This window comes from Salmo salar, chromosome ssa06, assembly GCF_905237065.1.
Source record: "Salmo salar chromosome ssa06, Ssal_v3.1, whole genome shotgun sequence".
Taxonomy (NCBI): domain Eukaryota; kingdom Metazoa; phylum Chordata; class Actinopteri; order Salmoniformes; family Salmonidae; genus Salmo; species Salmo salar.
Window position 1 is genome coordinate 53705506 of NC_059447.1, and position 23611 is coordinate 53729116.

Consider the following 23611-nt stretch of genomic DNA (forward strand, 5'->3'; position numbering starts at 1 on the left):
CGCCGTAAGTAGACACACGTTCGTCCGCAAATCATTATTTGCACACTTGCTAACGCATATCGTAAACTCTTTCTCTTCTTTTCAAATACACATGTTCACACATGCATGCACAGACTGACAGACTCATGCCTGCACGCGCACGCGCACGCGCGCGCACACACACACACACACACACACACACACACACACACACACACACACCAGGTCCTCTGTTGTGACGGGCTTCCCCTTGCGGCTGTAGGCCACCACCATCCTGGCCAAGCGACGCGTCATGTCTCCCAGACTGGTACTGAGGGCCAACACCGCCATCATCTCACTGGCCACAGATCCACTCAGCTGTTTGGAACAAGTTTATTAGATAGAACCAGATAGCCAAGGCAGCAGCTACTCTTCCTGGGGTCCAGCAAAATTAAGGAAGATATACAATTATAAAAAACATTACAATACATTCATTACAGAATTCACAACACACTAAGTGTGTGCCGTAAGGCCCACACTCCACTACCACATATCTACAATGCAAAATCCATGTGTACGTGTGTGTATAGTGTGTATGTTATCATGTGTGTGTATGCATGTGTCTGTGCCTATGTTTGTGTTACTTCACAGTCCCCGCTGTTCCATAAGGTGTATTTTTATCTGCTTTTTAAATCTGATTCTACTGCTTGCATCAGTTACCAGATGTGGAATAGAGTTCCATGTAGTCATGGCTCTATGTAGTACTGTGCGCCTCCCATAGTCTGTTCTGGACTTGGGGACTGTGAAGAGACCTCTGGTGGCATGTCTTGTGGGGTATGAATGGGTCTCCGAGCTGTGTGCTAGTATTTTAAACAGACAGCTCGGTACCTTCAACTTGTCAACACCTCTCACAAAAACAAGTAATGAGGAAGTCAATCTCTCTTCCACTTTGAGCCATGAGAGATTGACATGCATGTCATTAATGTTAGCTCTTCTTGTACTTTTTAGGGCCAGCCGTGCTGAACTGTTCTGAGCCAACTGCAATTTTCCCAAGTCCCTCTTTGTGGCACCTGACCACACGACTGAACAGTAGTCCAGGTGCGACAAATCCAGGACCTGTAGGACCTGCCTTGTTGACAGTGTTGTTAAGAAGGCAGAGCAGCGCTTTGTTATGAACAGACTTCTCCCCATCTTACCTACTGTTGTATCAATATGTTTTGACCATGACAGTTTACAATCCAGGGTTACTCCAAGCAGTTTAGTCACCTCAACTTGCTCAATTTCCACGTTATTCATTATGAGATGTAGTTGAGGTTTAGGATTTGGTGAATGATTTGACCCAAATACAATGCTTTTAGTTTTAGAAATACTTAGGACTAACTTATTCCTTGCTACCCATTCCGAAACTAACTGCAGCTCTTTGTTAAGTGTTGCAGTCATCTCAGTCGCTGTAGTATCTGATGAGTATAGTGTTGAGTCATCCGCATACATAGGCACACTGGCCTTACTCCAAGCCAGTGGCATGCCATTAGTAAAGATTGAAAAAAGCAAGGGGCCTAAACAGTTACCCTGGGGAATTCCTGCTTCTACCTGGATTATGTGTGAGAGGCTTCCAATAAAGAACACCCTCTGTGTTCTGTTAGACAAGTAACTCTTTATCCACATTATAGCAGGGGGTGTAAAGCCATAACACATATGTTTTTCCAGCAGCAGACTATGATTGATAACATAACAAGCTGCAATGAAGTCTAACAAGACAGCCCCCACAATAATTTGATCATCAATTTCTCTCAGCCAATCATCAGTCATTTGTGTAAGTGCCGTGCTTGTTGAGTGTCCTTCCCTATATGCGTGCTGAAAGTCTGTTGTCAATTTGTTTACTGTGAAATAGCATTGTATCTGGTCAAACAATTTTTTCCAGGTTTTCTCCAAATCCATTGATCTTTAGTCAATCATGCTTATTCACAGTTGTTTTAAGAGACATTCACTATCTCTGTGTGTTACATTCAAAATGTCACGGTATACAGTCGCTGATGGAAGAATACTTGTCAATGGATGTTTATGAGGGAATCATTAGTTCTCCTCATGTAGCCTGGTCCCAGATCTGTTTATGCGTTCTTGTCAACTCCTATCATCATTGTCACGCAAATTATCAAACAATAGGAGTTGTCAAGACAATATAACAGATCTGGGACCAGGCTACACCTCATGATAAACGACATACCGTCTTGGTCTCTGGATCAATGTCCAAACGAATAAATCGGTATATCTCCTCTGGTTTCAGGGTTTCTGGTTTCTCTATACCCAGTCTCTACAAACACATCACAAGGCAAACAATCATCTGCAAGAATGACAAGATCCCCCCCCCAAACAAAAAGAATGAGCCCTAAAACATGTCCTCCCACGGCCCATTTGAGGGTTGCTATTCGATTTAAACCCTACATTCGATTTAAACTCTTTACATTCATTTCTACATTCACTATTCCTTCGTTGTTTTTTCGACAATGGTCTACACCCTTGACATTTTCTGTAAGGCACTTACAGTATTTGTCTTTACAGAAATAGCCCCTAACGCAAATTTACTTTGAGATGTCTGCTTTAAAACAATACTTTGTAATAACCACATCAATAAAGAGAGGAAGATATTCCACTTGCCTTCAGCCTATTGAGTTGGGACAGGGAGAACTTCCTGTGACCATCCCTCAGTGGCACCAGCCAATCAAAGAGAGCCTGTATGGGCAGGGTCAAATTAAATCGCACCCTGTCATGAATTACACACAACTTGATTAAAGACATTCCTCCGCCAATATATTTTGGTTTTACAATCTGCTACTCATCTTGTATCTACAGTGCCTTCAGTAAGTATTCACACCCCTTGACTTTTTCCACAGTTTGTTGTGTTAAAGTCTGAATTTAAAATGGATTAAATTGACATTTGTGTCACTGATCTAGACAATACAATACCCAATTTTTTAAAATGTTATTTCACCTTTATTTAGCCAGATAGGCCAGTTGAGAACAAGTTCTCATTTACAACTGCGACCTGGCCTAGATAAAGCAAAGCAGTGCGACAAAAAAAACAACACAGAGTTACACGTGGGATAAACAAAAGTACAGTCAATAACACAGTAGAAAAATCTATATACAGTGTGTGCAAATGGAGTAAGGAGGTAAGGCAATAAATAGGCTATAGTAGCAAAGTAATTACAATTTAGCAAATGAACACTGGAGTGATAGATGTGCAGATGATGTGCAAGTAGAAATACTGGTGTGCAAAAGTGCAAAAAAAGTAAATAAAAACAATATGGGGATGAGGTAGGTAGTTGGATGGGCTATTTACAGATGAGTTGTGTAAAGCTGCAGCGATCGTAAGCTGCTCAGATAGCTGATGCTTAAAGTTAGTGAGGGAGATATGTCTCCAACTTCAGCAATTTTTGCAATTCGCTCCAGTTATTGGCAGTAGAGAACTGGAAGGAAAGGCGGCCAAAGGAGGTGTTGGCTTCGGGGATGACCAGTGAGATACCTACTGGAGCACGTGCTATGGGTGGGTGTTGCTTTGGTGACCAGTGAGCTGAGATAAGGCGGAGCTTTACCTAGCAAGGACTTAGAGATGACCTGGAGCCAATGGGTTTGGCGACGAATATGTAGCGAGGGCCAGCCAATGAGAGCGTACAGGTCACAGTGGTGGGTGGTATATGAGGCTTTGGTGACAAAACGGATGGCACTGTGATAGATTGCATCCAGTTTGCTGAGTAGAGTGTTGGAGGCTATTAGGTAAATGACATCGCCGAAGTCAAGGATCGGAAGGATAGTCAGTTTTATGAGGGTATGTTTGGTAGCGTGAGTGAAGGAGGCTTTGTTGTGAAATAGGAAGCTTTGGATTAGAGATGCTTAATATGAGTCTGGAAGGAGAGTTTACAGTCTAGCCAGACAATTCAAATCAAATTTTATTGGTCACATACACATGGTTAGCAGATGTTAATGCGAGTGTAGCGAAATGCTTGTGCTTCTAGTTCCGACCATGCAGTAATATCTAACAAGTAATCTAACAATTTCACAACTACCTTATACACACAAGTGTAAAAGAATGAATAAGAATATGTACATAAAAATATATGGATGAGCGATGGCCGAACGGCATAGGCAAGATGCAGTAGATGGTATAGAGTACAGTATGTACATATGAGATGAGTATTGTAGGGTAAGTAAACATTATATAAAGTGGCATTGTTTAAAGTGGCTAGTGATACATTTATTACATCCAATTTTTTATTATTAAAGCGGCTAGAGGTGAGTCAGAATGTTGGCAGCAGCCACTCAATGCTAGTCATGGCTGTTTAACAGTCTGATGGCCTTGAGATAGAAGCTGTTTTTTAGCCTCTCGGTCCCATCTTGATGCACCTGTACTGACCTCGCCTTCTGGATGATAGCGGGGTGAACAGGTAGTGGCTCGGGTGGTTGTTGTCCTTGATGATCTTTTTGGCCTTCCTGTGACATCGGGTGGTGTAGGTGTCCTGGAGGGCACGTAATTTGCCCCCGGTGATGCGTTGTGCAGACTTCACTACCCTCTGGAGAGCCTTACGGTTGTGGGCAGAGCAGTTGCCATACAAGGCGGTGATACAGCCCGACAGAATGCTCTCGATTATGCATCTGTAAAAGTTTGTGAGTGCTTTTGGTGACAAGCCAAATTTCTTCAGCCTCCTGAGGTTGAAGAGGCGCTGCTGCGCCTAGGTATTTGTAGTTGTCCACATATTCTAAGTCAGAATCGTCCAGAGTAGTGATGCTAGTCGGGCGGGCAAGTGCGGGAAGCGATTGGTTGAAGAGCATGCATTTAGTTTTACTAGCATTTAAAAGCAGTTGGAGGCCACGGAAGGAGTGTTGTATGGCATTGAAGCTTGTTTGGAGGTTTGTTAACACAGTGTCCAAAGAAGGGCCAGATGTATACAGAATGGTGTCGTCTGCGTAGAGGTGGATCAAGGAATGACCCACAGCAAGAGCAACATCGTTGACATAATGTCAAAGTGGATTCAAGTTTTTTAAATTTTGTTCAAATTTATAATTAATTAAAACTGAAATGTCTTGAGTCAATAAGTATTTAACCCCTTTGTTATGGCATGCCTAAATAAGTACAGGAGTACAAATTTGCTTAACAAGTCACATAACAAGATGTATGGACTCACTCTGTGTGCAATATTAGTGGTAACATGATTTTTGAAAGACTACTCATCTCTGTACCACAAAGACCAGGGAGGTTTTCCAAAGCCTCGCAAAAAAGGGCACCTATTGGTAGATGGGTGAAAATAAAAAAAGCAGACTGAATATCTTGAGTATGGTGACGTTATCAATTACGCTTTGGATGGTGTATCAATACAATTCCTAACTCAGTTGCCGAAGACGAAGGTAACCATACAGGGATTTCACCATGAGGCCAATGGTGACTTTAAAACAGTTACAGAGTAAACTGAGGATGGATCAACAACATTGTAGTTACTCCACAATACTAACCTAAATGACAGAGTGAAAGGAAGGAAGCCTGTACAGAATAACAGTCTTTCAAAACATGCATCCTGTTTGCAATAAGGCACTAAAGTAATGCTGCAAAAAATGTGGCAAAGAAATTGAGAGAATGCCAAGAGCGTGCAAAGCTGTGATCAAGGAAAGGGTGGCTACTTTGAAGAATCTCAAATATAAAATATATTTTGATTTGTTTAATACTTTTTTGGTTACGACATGATTCCATATGTGTTATTTCATAGTTTCGATGTCTTCACTATTATTCTACAATGTAGAAAATAGTAAAAATAAAGAAAAACCCTAGAATGAGTAGGTGTGTCCAAACTTTTGACTGGTACTGTAAATTGGCTTGAAAATCTATGGCAAGACTTGAAAATGGCTATCTGGCAATGATCAACCAACTTGACAGAGCTTGAAGAATTTTGATAAGAACAATGGGCAAATATTGTACAATCCAGGTATGCAAAGCTCTTAGAGACTTACCCCAAAACACTCACAGCTGTAATAGCTGCAAAAGGTGATTCTAACATGTATTGACTCAGGGGGTTGAATACTTATCTAATCAAGATATATTTGTGTTGTATTTTTTTTTCCACTTTCAGATGACATACTGTGTGTGGATCATTGACCAAAAAAATATCATTAAATACATGTTAATCCCGCGTTGTAACATAACAAATGGTGTAAAAAGTCAAGAGGTGTGAATACTTTTTGAAGACAATTTTATAATAAAATAAAACATTCTATAATGATTCCCTTCTGTTTTTAGTGTGTGTAATGTAAAGGAGCACTTTTAAATCATGCAGTTAACAAGTTTTGCCTTGGAAGTAACAGAAAGCACACATACCACATAATTTCCTAGTAAACAAAGTAACGAACAATTAAAATAGGATTTTCAAATCGAGAGACCAAATAATATTGGGACAAATATGATATTGTTTTTTATTACCTTATCTGACTGTGTTGACTCGGATAACACACGTGCATTGATGGTGTCCACCACCAGGCTACTGGCTGCCATGACAGCTTGTGTGTCACTGGTGAGGTGGAGACTGACCTGGAATCAGTGAGGTAGAACAGATTGAAAGACTACACTCAAATGTGAACATAGATGTATCTAAGGGAGGAGAAAGTGCTATACCTCTTCCATAGGAATGACTTGGGAATAACCACCTCCAACAGCACCACCTACATAGAAGTTATAATCAAAGTACATCATTTATAATTGTTTATACATGTGTGTATAACTATCTTTACAAATAATGGAGTAATTATTAATAAATCATTAACAAACTATTTACAAATCCATAAATAATGGTTTATGACAAGGGGTATACAGAGTACACTTTGAGGGCCAAAACTTAACTTGAGAAACACGTGGTTCACTTTAAGTTTTGCAAAAAAGAATGTGCTTTTTATATGTGGAAGATCTGTGTATGTGTATGAGACTACACAACAACAACCGAGTATGCTTTCGTGTGATTATTTTGATTCGGCAGTTAAATGCTTGTGATTTGTCAGATAAATTGGTTGGATTGATATATTTCTTAAAACAAATTAACAACTGGGTAATCCAGTGGCAAAATTATTTCAAAGACAGAAACACCAAGCAGTATGTTTAGTAAAAAAAAAACTCACCTTTGACCCCAAAGTTTGAGCCCTGGCTGGGTTGGCGCACACAGGCAAAACTGTTGACATGAAGGTGTGCCCCTAGGGCCTGTGCCAACCCCAGGGTGGTGGTTGTCGTTCCCTCACCCAGTGGCATGGGTGTGATCCTGCAAGGAGGAAGTCAAAGGACTTACAGATACGATGCTGTGCCATTTGGCATAAAACATTTGCCATTTCCGGGCACAGAGGCCAGGGCATATCCCATACAGGCTCATAATGACCTTTCCGTGCCAATGTTAATTGGTACACATACTGCATATCGGTATGTGATGTGACCTAGAGTATTGCACACTATCCCATTGGGCCCAGTCTTTCAAGTTTTACTACCCTTACCCTGTGACCACCAAATATTTCCCATCAGGCTGTGTCTTGAGGCGGTTCAAGGCCTCCAGACGAACTTTGGCTCGGGTCGTCCCGTAGTGCTCCACCTCCTCTGAGAAGAGGCCAACCTCCCGGGCCAGACAGCCAATTGTCTTTGGCGTGAAGGAGTGTGCGATCGCGGTGTCACTGAAAAAGTTTACACTAGCTACAGCATGTAGAGAGATTCTTTGATCTCATAAATGACATCATACTGATGTAGGCCTACAGTGATGCCAATTCTCCCCGTTCTCTTTACTAATGTCGTTGTGTCCTTATGGCCACTACTGTTAAGACTTGACCCTTAGTTAATGTCAAATTGATAATGTAGGAGCAATATAAAAAATATAGCTCTATTGGCTGACTGACTGACTAAATGGCTGACTGATCGATTGATTCATCATTTAATTTACTGATTATCACGGGTCACCTATATGAAACATAAATTCATTTGAGATAAGTGTAAAAGGCACAACTGTGGCAAGTCCTCTAAATTGTGTGAAGATGAAGCAAGGATATCAAGTCTATACCTGGGTTGAGGTTTCTGTGGCTTTAGCTTGGTGTAGGAAATGTTCCACTTTCCTGGCTGGTACGTCTTGAGAAAGCGCTTTGCACTCTGGACAGTGTTCTAGAAATTACAAAGAAAGAAAACACGAGATTAAATAGTTAACAGTTGTTGTTTTTATTTTTTATAGGGATAGCCCCCATTTTTTCAATTTTCGCCTAAATGACATACCCAAAGCGAACTGCCCGTAGCTCAGGCCCTGAAGCAAGGATATGCATATTCTTGGTACCATTTGAAAGGAAACACTTTGAAGTTTGTGGAAATGTGAATTGAATGTAGAAGAATATAACACAATATATATGGTTGAAGAAAATACAAAGAAAAAAAACAACCAGTATTTTTTTACCACCATCTTTGAAATGCAAGAGAAAGGTCACTGTTATAGCCATCACTCTGGTTGTAATTCCGATAGTGTCCACAAGATGGCAAAGTTTCAGATGGATAACTTCAAGTATGACTGAACCTCGAAACGTTTAGTGTGAAGTCCCCAGGTACATTTGGGCAAATTGCAAAGGAGACATTCACATTCATATTCCATTTTTATGCAAGAATATCATCAAATCTGTATACTTGGACTTTGATTTAGCTTTCCAAGTATTAGTAGCCGTATTATAAGTTCCACATTTGCAAAACAACCAGTTTCCATAACTACATAACTCTGAATATCCTTATAATTTTGGTCCCAAATGAAAAGGCATGCTGTAGTACAAGGTTAGAAACTACATTTTACGACATATACATGGTTTCCCATATACATGATACTCCCGTAAAGCCCAGCTCATTGGCTATCTATCTAGCTTTGTTTGACCCCAAATGGTGCTTATTTGACAAAGATCTAGTCGTTCAAGTGATGACCACCGCATCATTGGCGTGCCATGAAGGCTTCGCTCTCTGACCAAATATGGTGTCCTATAGGATATACTACACTCCTAATGAAATAGTGAAGTCTTGTTAGCTTCTAGGATCTCTGAGGAATAGATTCGAAAGTGATTTGACTCGTTGAAACAACGTTTAGGGTGAGATTTTCACAGATTCCTTTCTTTACAAAATGAACAAGTGGAAATACAAAAATCGATCGTGCATGCTATATGGACCTTTTTACGATATGATAAACGATTTTATCTAACAAAACAACACTTCTGTCACGACTTCCGCCGAAGTTGGCTCCTCTCCTTGTTCGGGCGGCGTTCGGCGGTCGACGTCACCGGCTTTCTAGCCATCGCTGCTCCATTTTTCATTTATCCATTTGTTTTGTCTTGTTCCCTGCACAGCTGGTTTTCATTCCCCAATCACACTACATATATGTAATACTCTGTTCCCCCTCTTGTCTTTGTGTGAAATTGTTTTGTGTTACGTGTAAATTTTGACGCGCTAGACTAGTGTTCGTTTGTTCCATGGTTTATCACGAAGTATGTTTATTTGTTTGAACATAATTATTGTGGCTGTTTGCACGTTTTGCACTTTTGCCAATTGGCTGGAGGTTTTGACGCAGTGGCGTCCGTCTGTTGGTTTCTCTTGCCTCAATAAAGTGTGCGCCTGTTCACAACTCTCTGCTCTCCTGCACCTGACTCCGCTCCCAGTACGCACGCCATTGACAACTTCATGTTATCTTTGGGACACTTTGGATGATAAATCAGAGCAAGATTTCAGAATGTAATTACACATTTCACCTATCAAACCTATCACGATGAAAAAACTGTTTGGTTGTTAGGCGCTCTCCTCAAACAATAGCATGACATTTCTTTCGCAGTAATAGCTACTGCATAACTAGGGCCTCCATTTTAATTACATTAACCAATAATAGACGTACTTCAGTGTTGTTGGCAAAATGACAAAAAAGAATAGCTACAAGCAGCCAAGGCAGGGATATTTATGTGGTAATTGCTATAAAATAGACTGGCAAGAACATGTACGAACAAGAAAAAGTCATATCTATTATTTTGTATTGATTTAGTATCTTTATCTTAGAGAGGAAACTAAAACAATTGAATCAGAAAGGTTAATTGTTCCCCTTGGCTCAAAATAAGTGTCTGTGCATTATAATATAGCTAAAATTTGTTTCAGACAAATTATTTTAGAACAAAACTTATATCTACACAAATGCAAAAAGCCAAAATAAGTCTGTTTGATGTTCATGTGGGAAAGTAAATTGAATGCACTTTTTAGCCCGAAAAACACTCAAAAGTAATCTAATTGAATTTATGACAGCCTACCTCCATGAGCATAGCAACGGTCATTGGTCCCACTCCCCCGGGCACAGGGGTAATGAACCCAGCCTTCTCCTTGGCAGAGGGGTAATGCACGTCCCCCACCACTCGCATCCCATTTTCTTTGCTGTTATCTGTGGGGGTCAAATGGTCAGGGTCAAAGTTCAAAAGGCTGAAGTTGAGGGTCACTGAGAACCCAAGCAGTAGCCTGGCTACTGGACTTTCTACATTCAACATCACATTGTTGCATTAATGACAAGTTGACTAAAGCAGAAACAGACTAGCACCAGACAAGGAAGAATTTAAAAGGAGACATCTGCTTCGTTCTAAAAGTGTTAAATGGCTTCTTCTCCTCCTCTTCATCACCAATGATCTGTATGGACACTGGATGCTATTCAAGACTACTGGGATGTAGCCCTTGGGTTGTGATTGAGAAAACGGTTGTTATACATACCTGGGATGTGGTTGATGCCACAGTCGATAACCACAGCACCCTCCTTCAACCACTCGCCTTTCACCATCTCCGCCTTGCCTGCACCCACCACCAATATGTCTGCCCTTCCCACCTGGAAAAGGGTTCAAATGTCATACATTCACGTAGATTTTGACCATTTAGCGCTCAGTCTTATTGTTTTAGGGTACATCTTTACATCTTATAAAATATGTTTTAACCAGGGGTTGGAACCGAAAATATTTTCCAACCGTTTTGCTCTGAACAGAACCATTATTATATTTGTTCCGTTCCACAGTTCAGACCAGCTGTTCCACATTTAGCTTGATATTAAATCACTTCACCAATCAGTGTGGATAAAGCAGCTTCTATAGTTGTTTACATTGGGCAGACAAGTGTAACGTTGGACCAAAGCTAGCTAACAAGTTTGTGTGTGCAAAACGGCACCCAAATTCAAATAAAAACAGGTATTACCTTCTTGTAATTAATAAATCCAATAGGAAACGTGTTAACTGTAGTATCCTTAACTAGAATTGAAAAAGTTAATCCATTCTTCTCTAATTACAAATCTCTCCCTAATTTCTAAATCACGTTTGTAACGTCAGTAGGCTACAGTAGCCTATGCTACGGCGGGGGAGGGACAGGAAGCCTACACACGCTCACACACTGGCAAAGATGTTTAGCTGGTAGGCAGACACTGAACTACGTTTCTGAGTGACAGAGAGAGCTTTGCATAGGCGCTTTGTTGATTTTATGTCATTTTTTTACTACAGCACACCGTATATATGGAGCATAATGTATTTACTGTTTTATTCACATGTTTTCAAGTTCTGGTGACAAATCATGCATTTAGATTCTTGCCTAGATTGTAATGGACACATACTGTGTGTGTGTATATATACATATATATAGAGAGAGAGAGTGTCTGTGCGCATATATATATATATATATATATATATATATATAGAGAGAGAGAGAGAGAGAGAGAGAGAGAGAGAGAGAGAGAGAGAGAGAGAGAGAGAGAGAGAGAGAGAGAGAGAGAGAGAGAGAGAGAGAGAGAGAGAGAGAGAGAGAGAGAGAGAGAGAGAGAGAGACTTTCCCACTAGCTACGATCGGCTGAGATAGTGGATGGGTTGGACATGCCGGGAGATGAGTTTAGATTGGTCTGCCATGTAGCTTGTGTCTATAACGTGAGCTGCTCAGTATGTGTTGATAGTCCTTTCTGCTGTGCCATTTTTGAAAGATATAACATTAACCACTGAGAACTACAAAGTTTTTGCTACTTTTCTCAACAACATTGATGCCCTGAATTTAGCAGGCACTATCGACAAAATCAATTAGAAAAAGTGATGGGCCACTTTCTGCACACACCACTGTCAGTGTCAACCGGAGTGACTTAACACAACCATACATGTATGATCTGTGTAGTAATATAATTTGATTCAGAAATCCATTTGCATTGCTAGTTATAGCCTAAGGTTAGCTAGCTAACATTGAACCCAGGTGTTAGCTTTAGCTACCTGCAGATTCATACTACAGCTATGACAATGTTTGTATTGGTAGTAGTATGGTTTGGGATTACGGCGGTTCATTGTTCAGCTAGCTAGCTACATGTCTAAACAAAAGAGTTCACTTAACCAGATAATTACATGACCCATTAAGTTAGGCAGGTGATTATGGCCATCTATTGTATTTCATTAACATGTCTACATGTCTAGTTAATAATAATCCACTTAGCTAGATGAGGCTGGGGGTGGTTAGAGCATTTCCTTCACGTGACACATCAATTTAGACAAGTTTCTCGTGTAAGTGTCATCTAATAATTAGAAAATATTTAGAAAATATTTTTATCTGGACACTTAGTTTTTTTAAATTGCAACTATGCAAGTAACCATTTCACTGTACAGTTTACATCTTCTGTATCCTGTGCATGTGACAAATAAACGTAGATGTTATTTGATATACTGTGTGTTTACCAGAGACAGTAATGTGAAGAAAAACTTGACCTGCACCAAAGTCAGATTAGGACAATGAGTTTTTCCTGATTGTAGGCTACTACTTTTAACACTTTTAGGCTTGATATCTTTGGTTGTTTACTAAACTACTCACTCTGTTTATACAATTATGTTAGCACAGCTGAAAACTGTTGTATTGATTAAAGAAGCAATAAAACTGGCCTTCTTTAGACTATTTCAGTATCTGATGCATCAGCATTTGTGGGTTCGATTACAGGCTCAAAATGGACAGAAACAAAGGACTTTCTTCTGAAACTCGTCAGTCTATTCTTGTTCTGAGAAATGAAGGCTATTCCATGTGAGAAATTGACAAGAAACAGAAGATCTGGTACAACGCTGTGCACTACTCCCTTCACATAACAGCACAAACTGGCTCTAACCAGAATAGAAAGAGGAGTGGGAAGCCCCGGTGCACAACTGAGCAAGAGGACAAGTACATTAGTGTCTAGCTTGAGAAACAGAGGCCTCAGAAGTCCTCAGCTGGCAGCTTCATTAAATAGTCCACGCAAAACACCAGTCTCAACATCAACAGTGAAGGGGCGATTCCAGGATGCTGGCCTTCTAGGCAGAGTTGCAAAGCAAAAGCCATATTTCAGACTGGCCAATAAAAAGAAAAGATTAAGATGGGCAAAAGAACACAGACACTGGACAGAGGAACTCTGCCTAGAAGGCCAGCATCCCGGAGTCGCCTCTTCACTGTTGACGTTGAGACTCTGTACGCCTATGTAGATACTCCATAAAAAATGTGCCGTTTCCAGCTACAATAGTCATTTACAACATTAACAATGTCTACACTGTATTTCTGATCAATATGATGTTATTTTAATGGACAAAAAATTGGATTTTCTTTCAAAAACAAGGACATTTCTAAGTGACCCCAAACTTTTGAACGGTTGTGTACATACTGAACAAAAATATAAACACAACATGTAACGTGTTGGTCCCATGTTTCATGAGCTGAAATAAAAGATTCCATAAATGTTCCATATGCACAAAAACATATTTCTCTGGTGCTGAGGAGTATTTCTGTAGGTAGCCCTTTTGAGTGGAAAAACGCATTCTGATATGCCCTCCCAGGCCCACCCATGGCTGCGCCCATTGCCCAGTCGTAAAATCCATAAATTAGGGCCTAATTAGTTAATTTCAATTGACTGGTTTCCTTCTATGAACTGTAACTCAGTAAAATCTTTGAAATTGTTGCACGTTGCTTTTATATTTTTGTTCGGTATATACAGTATAAATATTTTTACACACGTATTACACCTAAATAAAGGTGCTTAGCCAAATAGAACATCACTGAGCACATTTGTGGAGTTAGCTGATGAAACCAAGTTTATGACAATTTTGGATCTATTAAAAAACAGGTGCACTAACTGATGGTCAAGGATTCAAGAGGAGGTGTCGATTACAAGAGGGGACCATCTCATGCTTCAACAGATGCAGTAAAAAAATCAGTGAGAGGAAGGACGTGAACTTTCAACCAAGTGATGATAGGACGCACTTGGAAAATTGTTCAAGAAGGGGATGGGATGCTAGCCTGATTCCAGATATGTTTGTGCTGTTCTGCCATCTCTTTATTTCTATCATTGTCACACCAAATGACAGCAATGCAGTTGGCAAGACAGCGCACACAGATCTGGGGTCAGGTTAGATGGTGTTACTTGTGCAGCCAGGTCAGTTGTTTTGGAATGACAGGTGGTCACGGTTGCATGGCTCCATAGAAGGAGGTCGTGCATAGGCGCTCCCACAATCTTGCTACGGCCAATCACCACAGCGTTCTTCCCTGCCACTGACGTGCCTATACGTGCAGATAAAATTGGTGACCATTACACATTGCTCCATTTCATTCTCACACACACACACACACACACTTGGCAATTTTTAAGTAATGATTTTTTTTATTATAACGTCCATTTTTATTTTATAATGTTATATAATGTAAATATTGTCAGGTCCGGTCATACAGTATGATACATTTGTCAGTAAAGCACAAACCCAATTAAGACCCTGACAAGCATCCTAAACAAGGGAAAACTCTATACTGCCTTTAAGTATCCAGTTTCGTGCTTATGTGTGTTTGAAGGGAAGTGTTTGTGTATCGTTCGGCTACTATACAATAATCTCCATGGCAACAATAAGAGGTGTGTGACCCTCACCTGTCTGACTAATGAGCTTCATGCAGCCTTTAGGAGTACAGGGGATGAAACAGTCCCGCAGGTCCCCCCGAGAGAGCTTCCCCGCGTTGATACTGGTCAGCCTGAGAACACACACACACACACACACACACACACACACACACACACACACACACACACACACACAAATCTATACCATCACATTTCACATGCAACTGATGCTAAGGAATAGGTAGCATCTCTCTCTCGCTTGATCCCCCACCCCACACTCTCGCTCTCTCTCTCTATAAAACACAAACACAATCAAACAAACAATGCCGACTGTGCCAGACACACACACTTCCATAAACTGAGAGCTTCCGGAAATGTTCTAAACTCCCAATCGGCGGAAGGTATTTTGGGGACATGGATTGATATTGGGGCCTCCTCTGATTTGTGTCATAGTTTATACGACCTGCAGAACAAATCACTACTGCCCTAAGATGTGGACAAGGAATCAATGTTACTCATCACTCGCCTAAATTGGACCAGTTTGTCTAAATTGGAACAGCTTAATTTCCAAGCTCTCCCAAAAGTGTGAGAAATGACTTGTACAAGTCTGCCTAAACACTATCCAAACCCCTTCAAAGAGTCCACTCTGTCGCCTCCAACAAATCTTACTGATGCGCTCGCTCGATCACGTACCCTCAATATATTTGCTCTAGTTACACACCAGTGCTTGAATCAAACAGCTGTGTACACACTAAAACAAAGATAGTGCACTATTTGCCCATAGGAGGTCTGCGTCCCAAATGGCACCAAATTCCCTTTGTAGCGCACTTCTTTTGACCAAATGCCCAAATGGCCATGACCATAGAAGTTCGCAAGACAGCACAAATCATGGTGGCTGAAACCAGACCAAAGGGAGTCAGATGGAACTGGAAGAGACCGGAGCCTCAGGGAGTGGGTGTGGTGTGTGTGAAAGTGTTTTTTTTATGTGTTTGGGAATTGTTTTTGGGGGTGGGGGGGGGGGGGTCGTAGTGGTGGTGTGTGTGTGTGTTGGGTGGGGAAACGCTTATTATTATTTTATTTACATTTTTTTATTTCGTCTTTATTTAACTAGGCAAGACATTTAAGAACAAATTCTTATTTGCAATGACGGCCTAGGAACAGTGGGTTAACTGCCTTGTTCAGGGGCAGAACGACAGATTTTTACCTTGTCAGCATTATGACCAATAAACATATCTTTTATATATTTAAGATATTTACGGCTGACAGGCTTATCTCTTGCTCAGAAACTGAAGGACAATTAAATTAAACAAAATTAAATTAAACAATTTAATTAAATTAAACTAGAGACTGATTTCAGCAGGTCATGTTAATCTCAAGAGTCCATTGTGCTAATAGGCTGCTGGATTGCAAGTGCAGTATAATGACTCTCTTGTGCTAAAATTAGGTTTGTCCCTCAAATATAAATAACTGTATAGTCATGGCCCAAAAAGTTTTGAGAATGACAAAAATATTAATTTTCACAAAGTCTGCTGCCTCAGTTTGTATGATGGCAATTTGCATATACAGTTGCACTTAGTGCACCTGTATGTTGTCGAACTGCTTTGCTTTATCTTGGCCAGGTCGCAATTGTAAATTAGAACTTGTTCTCAACTTGCCTACCTGGTTAAATAAAGGTGAAAAAAAAATATATATATATATATACTCCAGAATGTTATGAAAGTGATCAGATGAATTGCAATTAATTGCAAAGTCCCTCTTTGCCATGCAAAAAACTGAATCCCCCAAAAACATTTCCACTGCATTTCAGCCCTGCCACAAAAGGACCAGCTGACATCATCTCAGTTATTCTCTTGTTAACACAGGTGTGAGTGTTGACGGGGACAAGGCTGGAGATCACTCTGTCATGCTGATTGAGTTCGAATAACATACTGGAAGCTTCAAAAGGAGGGTGGTGCTTGGAATCATTGCTCTTCCTCTGTCAAACATGGTTACCTGCAAGGAAACACGTGCCGTCATCATTGCTTTGCACAAAAAGGTCTTCACAGGCAAGGATATTGCTGCCAGTAAGATTTCACCTAAATCAACCAATTATCGGATCATCAAGAACTTCAAGGAGAGCGGTTGAATTGTTGTGAAGAAGGCTTCAGGGCGCTCAAGAAAGACCAGCAAGCGCCAGGACCATCTCCTAAAGTTGATTCAGCTGCGGGATCGGGGCACCACCAGTACAGAGCTTGCTCAGGAATGGCAGCAGGAAGTCAAAGACTTTTGAAGGATGGCCTGGTGTCAAGAAGGGCAGCAAATAAGCCACTTCTCTCCTGGAAAAACATCAGGGACAGACTGATATTCTGCAAAAGGTACAGGGATTGGACTGCTGAGGACTGGGGTAACGTCATTTTCTCTGATTAATCCCCTTTCCGATTGAATAGGGGCATCCGGAAAAAAAGCTCGTCCGGAGAAGACAAGGTGAGTGCTACCATCAGTCCTGTGTCATGCCAACAGTAAAGCATCCTGAGACCATTCATGTGTGGGGTTGCTTCTCAGCCAAGGGAGTGGGCTCACTCACAATTTTGCCTAAGAACACAGCCATGAATAAAGAATGGTACGAACACGTCCTCCGAGAGCAACTTCTCCCAACCATCCAGGAACAGTTTGGTGACGAACAATGCCTTCTCCAGCATGATGGAGCACCTTGCCATAAGGCAAAAGTGATAACTAAGTGGCTCGGGGAACAAAACATCAATATTTTGGGTCCATGGCCAGGAAACTCCACAGACCTTAATCCCATTGAGAATTTGTGGTCAATCCTCAAGAGGCGGGTGGACAAACAAAAACCCACAAATTCTGACAAACTCCAAGCATTGATTATGCAAGAATGGGCTGCCATCAGTCAGGATGTGGCCCAGAAGTTAATTGACAGCATGCCAGGGCGGATTGCAGAGGTCGTGAAAAAGAAGGGTCAACACTGCAAATATTGACTCTTTGCATCAACTTCATGTAATTGTCAATAAAAGCCATTGACACTTGAAATACTTATAATTATAATTATACTTCAGACACTGAAGCAGCAAACTTCGTGAAAATTAATATTTGTGTCATTCTCAAAACTTTTGGCCACGACTGTACACTGTGTTAATATCTAAGTATTTCTTAAGTGTAAAAAAGTAAACGATTGATTACTTAAAAACCCTGGTGACAAACAGCTCCTCACTGCCACTATGAGCGAATTGTGAAAGGTGTGACCGTGTAAGTTATTAGTAACAGAAGTATCAGTAGGCCTACTACTCACAGTACAAACAATAGTAATAGTGATAGTATGTTTCGATGTTAATATCAATAGTAGCATACACGGGTTGGAACCGGTTCAGGGAACAGAACTGAAAACTGGAAAAGAAAGGCATCAACAAATAGGATCAGAACCCGGTACGAAAGTGATCTATACTGTTCCGGAACATAACTTATTTTAAAAGCATCTGAACCGGTTAATAATAAAGTATTTTATCCAGGCATTTTTTTCTAGTGCCACAAAAAATGCAACAAAGCACCTATGCAAAGCCCTCCCTTTTTGTCAATCAGAAAATTATTCCATTGTCTGCCTGCCAGCTGATAATCTTTGCTAGTATGTGTACATGTAGGCTACCTACCCATCCCCCTCCGAAACATAGCGGTAGCCTACTGACGTTACAAACGTGATTCAGAAGATCCGGAGAGTGATTTTTAATTAGAGAAGAATGGATTAACCTTTCCAGTGCTGGTTAGGGATACTATAGTTATCACATTTCACATTAGATCCATTATCTACAAAAAGGTAAGAAGGGTTTTTCATTTTGGTGCCGCTCTGCACACACACACTTGTTAGCTAGCTAGCTTCTCTGGTCCAACGTTAAGCCAACTCTGAAGTTAAAATACATTCAAAGTTCCTCCATAAAAGCCATTCCTCCATAAGCATAATTCTGTGGGCTCAATTCAGATAATGCATGTCATCACAAGATGCCAAGCGCTTCAAGCAAAGCCTTCTCGTCCACCCTCACACTCTTTCTCTACCCACAAAATTTCAGCTGCATCTCACGCCCGACACTTGTAAACAACTCACTGAGCTATAGCGTGTCTGCTCCATAGCAAGCTGCTCTATCCGCACTGCATGGTTGGTGAAGTAATTTAATGTTGAGCTAAATGTAAAAAAAAAAAGGATTTCAGAGGTTTAAAAAGGACAGAAAGGAACAACATGAACAGGTACTTCTTATGGGGGGGGGGGGTTCGAACTGGTTCAGAACTTTATTTTGCTGGTCGAAACATGGGAACGGAAAAAAATTAAATAATGGTTTTGTTCAGAACGAAACATCTGGAAAATTATTTAGGTTCCAACCCCTGGTAGCATATGCAGGCTTCCTGTGAGAGTTGGCACTTACCCATCCACATCCTTTTCTGGGGCCACGGCATTAGTCACCTTCTCTGTGTCCATGGGGTTGATAGAGTCCAGGGGCAGCTGGACAATGAGGCCGTGGACCTCTGGGTTCTCATTGACCTCTACAATTCTACGGAGGACCTGTGCAGGCCAAGGTTTTAGAGTGGTGGTCAGGGATTGGTGAAGAAGTGCTAGTACAGAATAACAACATAGCCCTATTATTAAAATAATACCAAACTTGTTTAAAAGTTAATATCTGAGGATTAATCACAATAACAAACTTGCTTGATTTTTTATATTTCAAATGCTTTTCAAGGCCTGCATTTTTTTTTCTTAGGTAGAGGATTCAATGCCCCTCTTATGCAAATGTGCCAAAAGTTGTATCCATATCTATGTTCTATTTTAGATGCTCCTTGTTCAGGCTCTTCCCACTGGGCACAAACATCAATTCAACGTCTATTCCACGTTGGTTCAACGTATCTTCATTGAAATGATGTAGAAACAAAGTTGATTTAACCAGTGTGTTCCAAGTAGGCTGAAATACACACACTACTCTGGCTGTATAGGGACATGTACAATACCAGTCAAAAGTTTGGCACGCCTACTCATTCAAGGGTTTTTCTTTATTTTTACAATTTTCTAGTAAACAAAAAAAGTGTTAAACCTGTTAGGGCTAGGGGGCAGTATTGACACGGCTGGATAAAAAACATACCCGATTTAATCTGGTTACCACTCCTACCCAGTAACTAGAATATGCATATACTTATTACATATGGATAGAAAACACCCTAAATGTTCTAAAACTGTTTGAATGGTGTCTGTGAGTATAACAGAACTCAAATGGCAGGTCAAAACCTGAGAGATTCCTTTACAGGAAGTGGCCTGTCTGACCATTTCTTGAACTTCTTTTCCATCTCTATCATTTACTAAGGATCTCTGCTCTAACGTGACACTTCCCACGTCGTCCATAGGCGCTCAGAGCCCGGGAAAAAACAGAATGTCGTCATTCCAGCCCCAGGCTGAAACACATTATCGCCTTTCTCAAGTGGCCGATCAAGGGACACTGGGCTTATGCGTGTGACCCCGACCGCCCCCGCCTTTGTGATTTTTTCCTCTGTTTGCCGAAAAGGAGATTCCCTGTCGGAATATTATCGCTTTTCTACGAGAAAAATGTCGTAAAAATTGATTTTAAACAGCGGTTGACATGCTTCGAAGTACGGTAATGGAATATTTAGAATTTTATTGTCACGAATTGCGCCATGCGCGCGACACTTCTTTACTATTTCGGATAGTGTCTGGAACGCACGAACAAAACGCCGCTATTCGGATATAACGATGGATTATTTTGGACCAAACCAACATTTGTTATTGAAGTAGCAGTCCTGGGTGTGCATTCTGACGAAGACAACAAAAGGTAATCAAACTTTTATAATAGTAAATATGATTATGGTGAGTGCTAAACTTGCCGGGTGTCTAAATAGCGAGCCCGTGATGCCTGGGCTATGTACTTAGAATATTGCAAAATGTGCTTTCACCAAAAAGCTATTTTAAAATCGGACATATCGAGTGCATAGAGGAGGTCTGTATCTATAATTCTTAAAATAATTGTTATGCTTTTTGTGAACGTTTATCGTGAGTAATTTAGTAAAATGTTAGCGAATTCCCCGGAAGTTTGCGGGGGGTATGCTAGTTCTGAACGTCACATGCTAATGTAAAAAGCTGGTTTTTGATATAAATATGAACTTGATTGAACAAAACATGCATGTATTGTATAACATAATGTCCTAGGGTTGTCATCTGATGAAGATCATCAAAGGTGAGTGCTGCATTTAGCTGTCTTCTGGGTTTTGGTGACATTATATGCTGGCTTGAAAAATGGGTGTCTGATTATTTCTGGCTTGGTACTCTGCTGACATAATCTAATGTTTTGCTTTCGTTGTAAAGCCTTTTTGAAATCGGACAGTGTGGTTAGATTGACGAGAGTCTGGTCTGTAAATGGCTGTAAAATAGTCATATGTTTGAGAAATTGAAGTAATAGGATTTTTAAGGTATTTGAAAATCGCGCCACAGGCTGGCAGTGGCTGTTACGTAGCCCATAGAGGTTAAACAAATAAAAATATAGTTTATATTTGAGATTTTTCAAAGTAGCCACCCTTTGCCTTGATGACAGCTTTGCACACTCTTGGCATTCTCTCAACCAGCTTCAACTGGAATGCTTTTCCAACAGTCTTGAAGGAGTTCCCACATATGCTGAGCACTTGTTGGCTGCTTTTCCTTCACTCCGCTTTCCAACTAATCCCAAACCATCTCAATTGGGTTGAGGTCGGGATTGTGGAGGCCAGGTCACCTGATGCAGCACTCCATCACTCTCCTTCTTGGTCAAATAGCCCTTACACAGCCTGGAGGTGTGTTGGGTCATTGTCCTGTTGAAAAACAAATGATAGTGCCACTAAGCGCAAGCCAGATGGGATGGCATATCGCTGCAGAATGCTATGGTAGCCATGCTGGTTAAGTGTGCCTTGAGTTCTAAATAAATCACAGACAATGTCACCAGCAAAGCACCCCCACACCATCTTTATGCTTCACGGTGGGAACCACACATGTGGAGGTTATCCATTCACTTACTCTGCATCTCTCAAAGACATGACGGTTGGATCCAAAGATCTCTAATTTGGACTCATCAGACCAAAGGACAGATTTCTTACCGGTCTAATGTCCACTGCTCGTGTTTCTTGGCCCAAGCAAGTCTCTTCTTATTAATGGTGTCCTTTAGTAGTGGTTTCTTTGCAGCAATTCGACAATGGGAAGGCCTGATTCACGCAGTGTCCTTTGAACAGTTGATGTTGAGATGTGTCTGGTACTTTAAATCTGTGAAGCATTTATTTGGGCTGAAATTTCTGAGGCTGGTAACTCTGATGAACTTGTCCTCTGCAGCAGAGGTAACTCTTGGTCTTCCTTTCCTGTGGCGGTCCTCATAAGAGCCAGTTTCATCATAGCGCTTGATGGTTTTTGCGTCTGCACTTCAAGAAACTTTCAAAGTTCTTGAAATGTTCCGCAATGAATGACCTTCATGTCTTAAAGCAATGATGTACTGCCATTTCTCCTTGCTTAATTGAGCTGTTCTTCCCATAACATGGACTTGGTCTTTTACCAAATAGGGCAATCTTCTGTATACCTACCTTGTCACAACACAACTGATTGGCCAAACGCATTAAGAAGGAATTAAATTCCACAAATTAACTTTTAATAGGGCTCACCTGTTATTTGAAATGCATTCCATGTGACTACCTCATGAACTGGTTGAGATAATGCCAATAGTGTGCAAAGCTGTTGTCACACCAGGCTTCGCTTTGGCTCCCCCTCCTGTCCAACTCAGGCATTCGGCGTCGCTGGCCTTCTAGCTGCTGCCGAACCTACTGCTGGAAAACGCCCTTCACTCATCAAGCGCGGACTTGTCTCGTCATCATTACACACACCAGGTTCCAATCCCCACTCTATCACTGTATACATACTCCCTCTGCCATTTGTCTTTGTCAGTCATTGCAAATGTTACTTGTTTTCCTGAGAGGAATCTCTCCTACTATTTCCTGAATACTTTATATTTTGCACTTTGGGTTCGCCCTGTGCCTTTTTGTTTATGAAGATATATTTTTAGCCCAACAGCATTTAGGTTTCTTCCCGCTTTGATCTATGGTGCTTTAATAAACTCAGTAGTTCTAAACCTGCGACTGCCTCCTACCTACACCTCTCTACTACAGCAGTGACAGCTGTCATCATGGCTACTTTGAAGAATCTCAAATATAAAACATATTTAGATTTTTTTAACTCTTTTTTGGTTACTACATGATTCCATATGCGTTATTTCATAGTCTTGATGTCTTCACTATTATTCTAGAATAGAGAAACAAGTAAAAATAAAGAAAAACCCTGGAATTAGTAGGTGTGTCCAAACTTTCGTCAAAACATAACATGGATGTAGTAGCTGTACTTCTTACCTCATCCTCTGTTGCAGTCTTTGGCAGTCTGACATGGTTGGCATTGATTCCAATCTATAGAAATGGTGGCAGTGATTAGCATTAGCATTCTCATTGCAAGTATACATCAAATAGCGAGCATGTGTTACTATCGACGCTCTGCTGCCACAGTGCTTACCTTAGCTGCGGCTTTTAGCTTCATGCTAATGTAGAGGTTAGAATCGTCTCTGTCACCCACCTGAAACACACACACACACACAGTACTGTATAATTAACCTTGTGCGGACACACAATTCATTCCCATTCAAAATCCTATTTTCCCTAACCCTTACCCTAACCTAGCTCCTAAAACTAACCCTAGGTCCTAACCCTAA

General features: G+C 40.8%; 1 protein-coding gene across 6 annotated transcripts in view; it reads right to left on the minus strand.

The window, feature by feature from the left end:
- Positions 1-23611, minus strand: part of LOC106607641 (C-1-tetrahydrofolate synthase, cytoplasmic) — a 56819-nt gene that overhangs the window by 28965 nt on the left and 4243 nt on the right. For 2 of the 6 annotated variants that reach the window (XM_014204785.2, XM_014204786.2), the window contains exons 4-18: positions 23416-23475; positions 23259-23312; positions 19268-19404; positions 14892-14992; positions 14397-14533; positions 10724-10835; positions 10276-10403; positions 8028-8125; positions 7474-7647; positions 7111-7247; positions 6614-6660; positions 6422-6529; positions 2614-2688; positions 2183-2269; positions 202-336 (exon numbers count right to left, since the gene is read on the minus strand). In XM_014204785.2, the coding sequence (XP_014060260.1) occupies positions 202-336; positions 2183-2269; positions 2614-2688; positions 6422-6529; positions 6614-6660; positions 7111-7247; positions 7474-7647; positions 8028-8125; positions 10276-10403; positions 10724-10835; positions 14397-14533; positions 14892-14992; positions 19268-19404; positions 23259-23312; positions 23416-23475 (1590 nt within the window). Of the gene's footprint in view, positions 1-201; positions 337-2182; positions 2270-2613; positions 2720-6421; positions 6530-6613; positions 6661-7110; positions 7248-7473; positions 7648-8027; positions 8126-10275; positions 10404-10723; positions 10836-14396; positions 14534-14891; positions 14993-19267; positions 19405-23258; positions 23313-23415; positions 23476-23611 lie in introns of those variants that run through there. The other 4 variants (XM_014204787.2, XM_045720713.1, XM_045720715.1 and 1 more) reach the window with 4 other exon arrangements.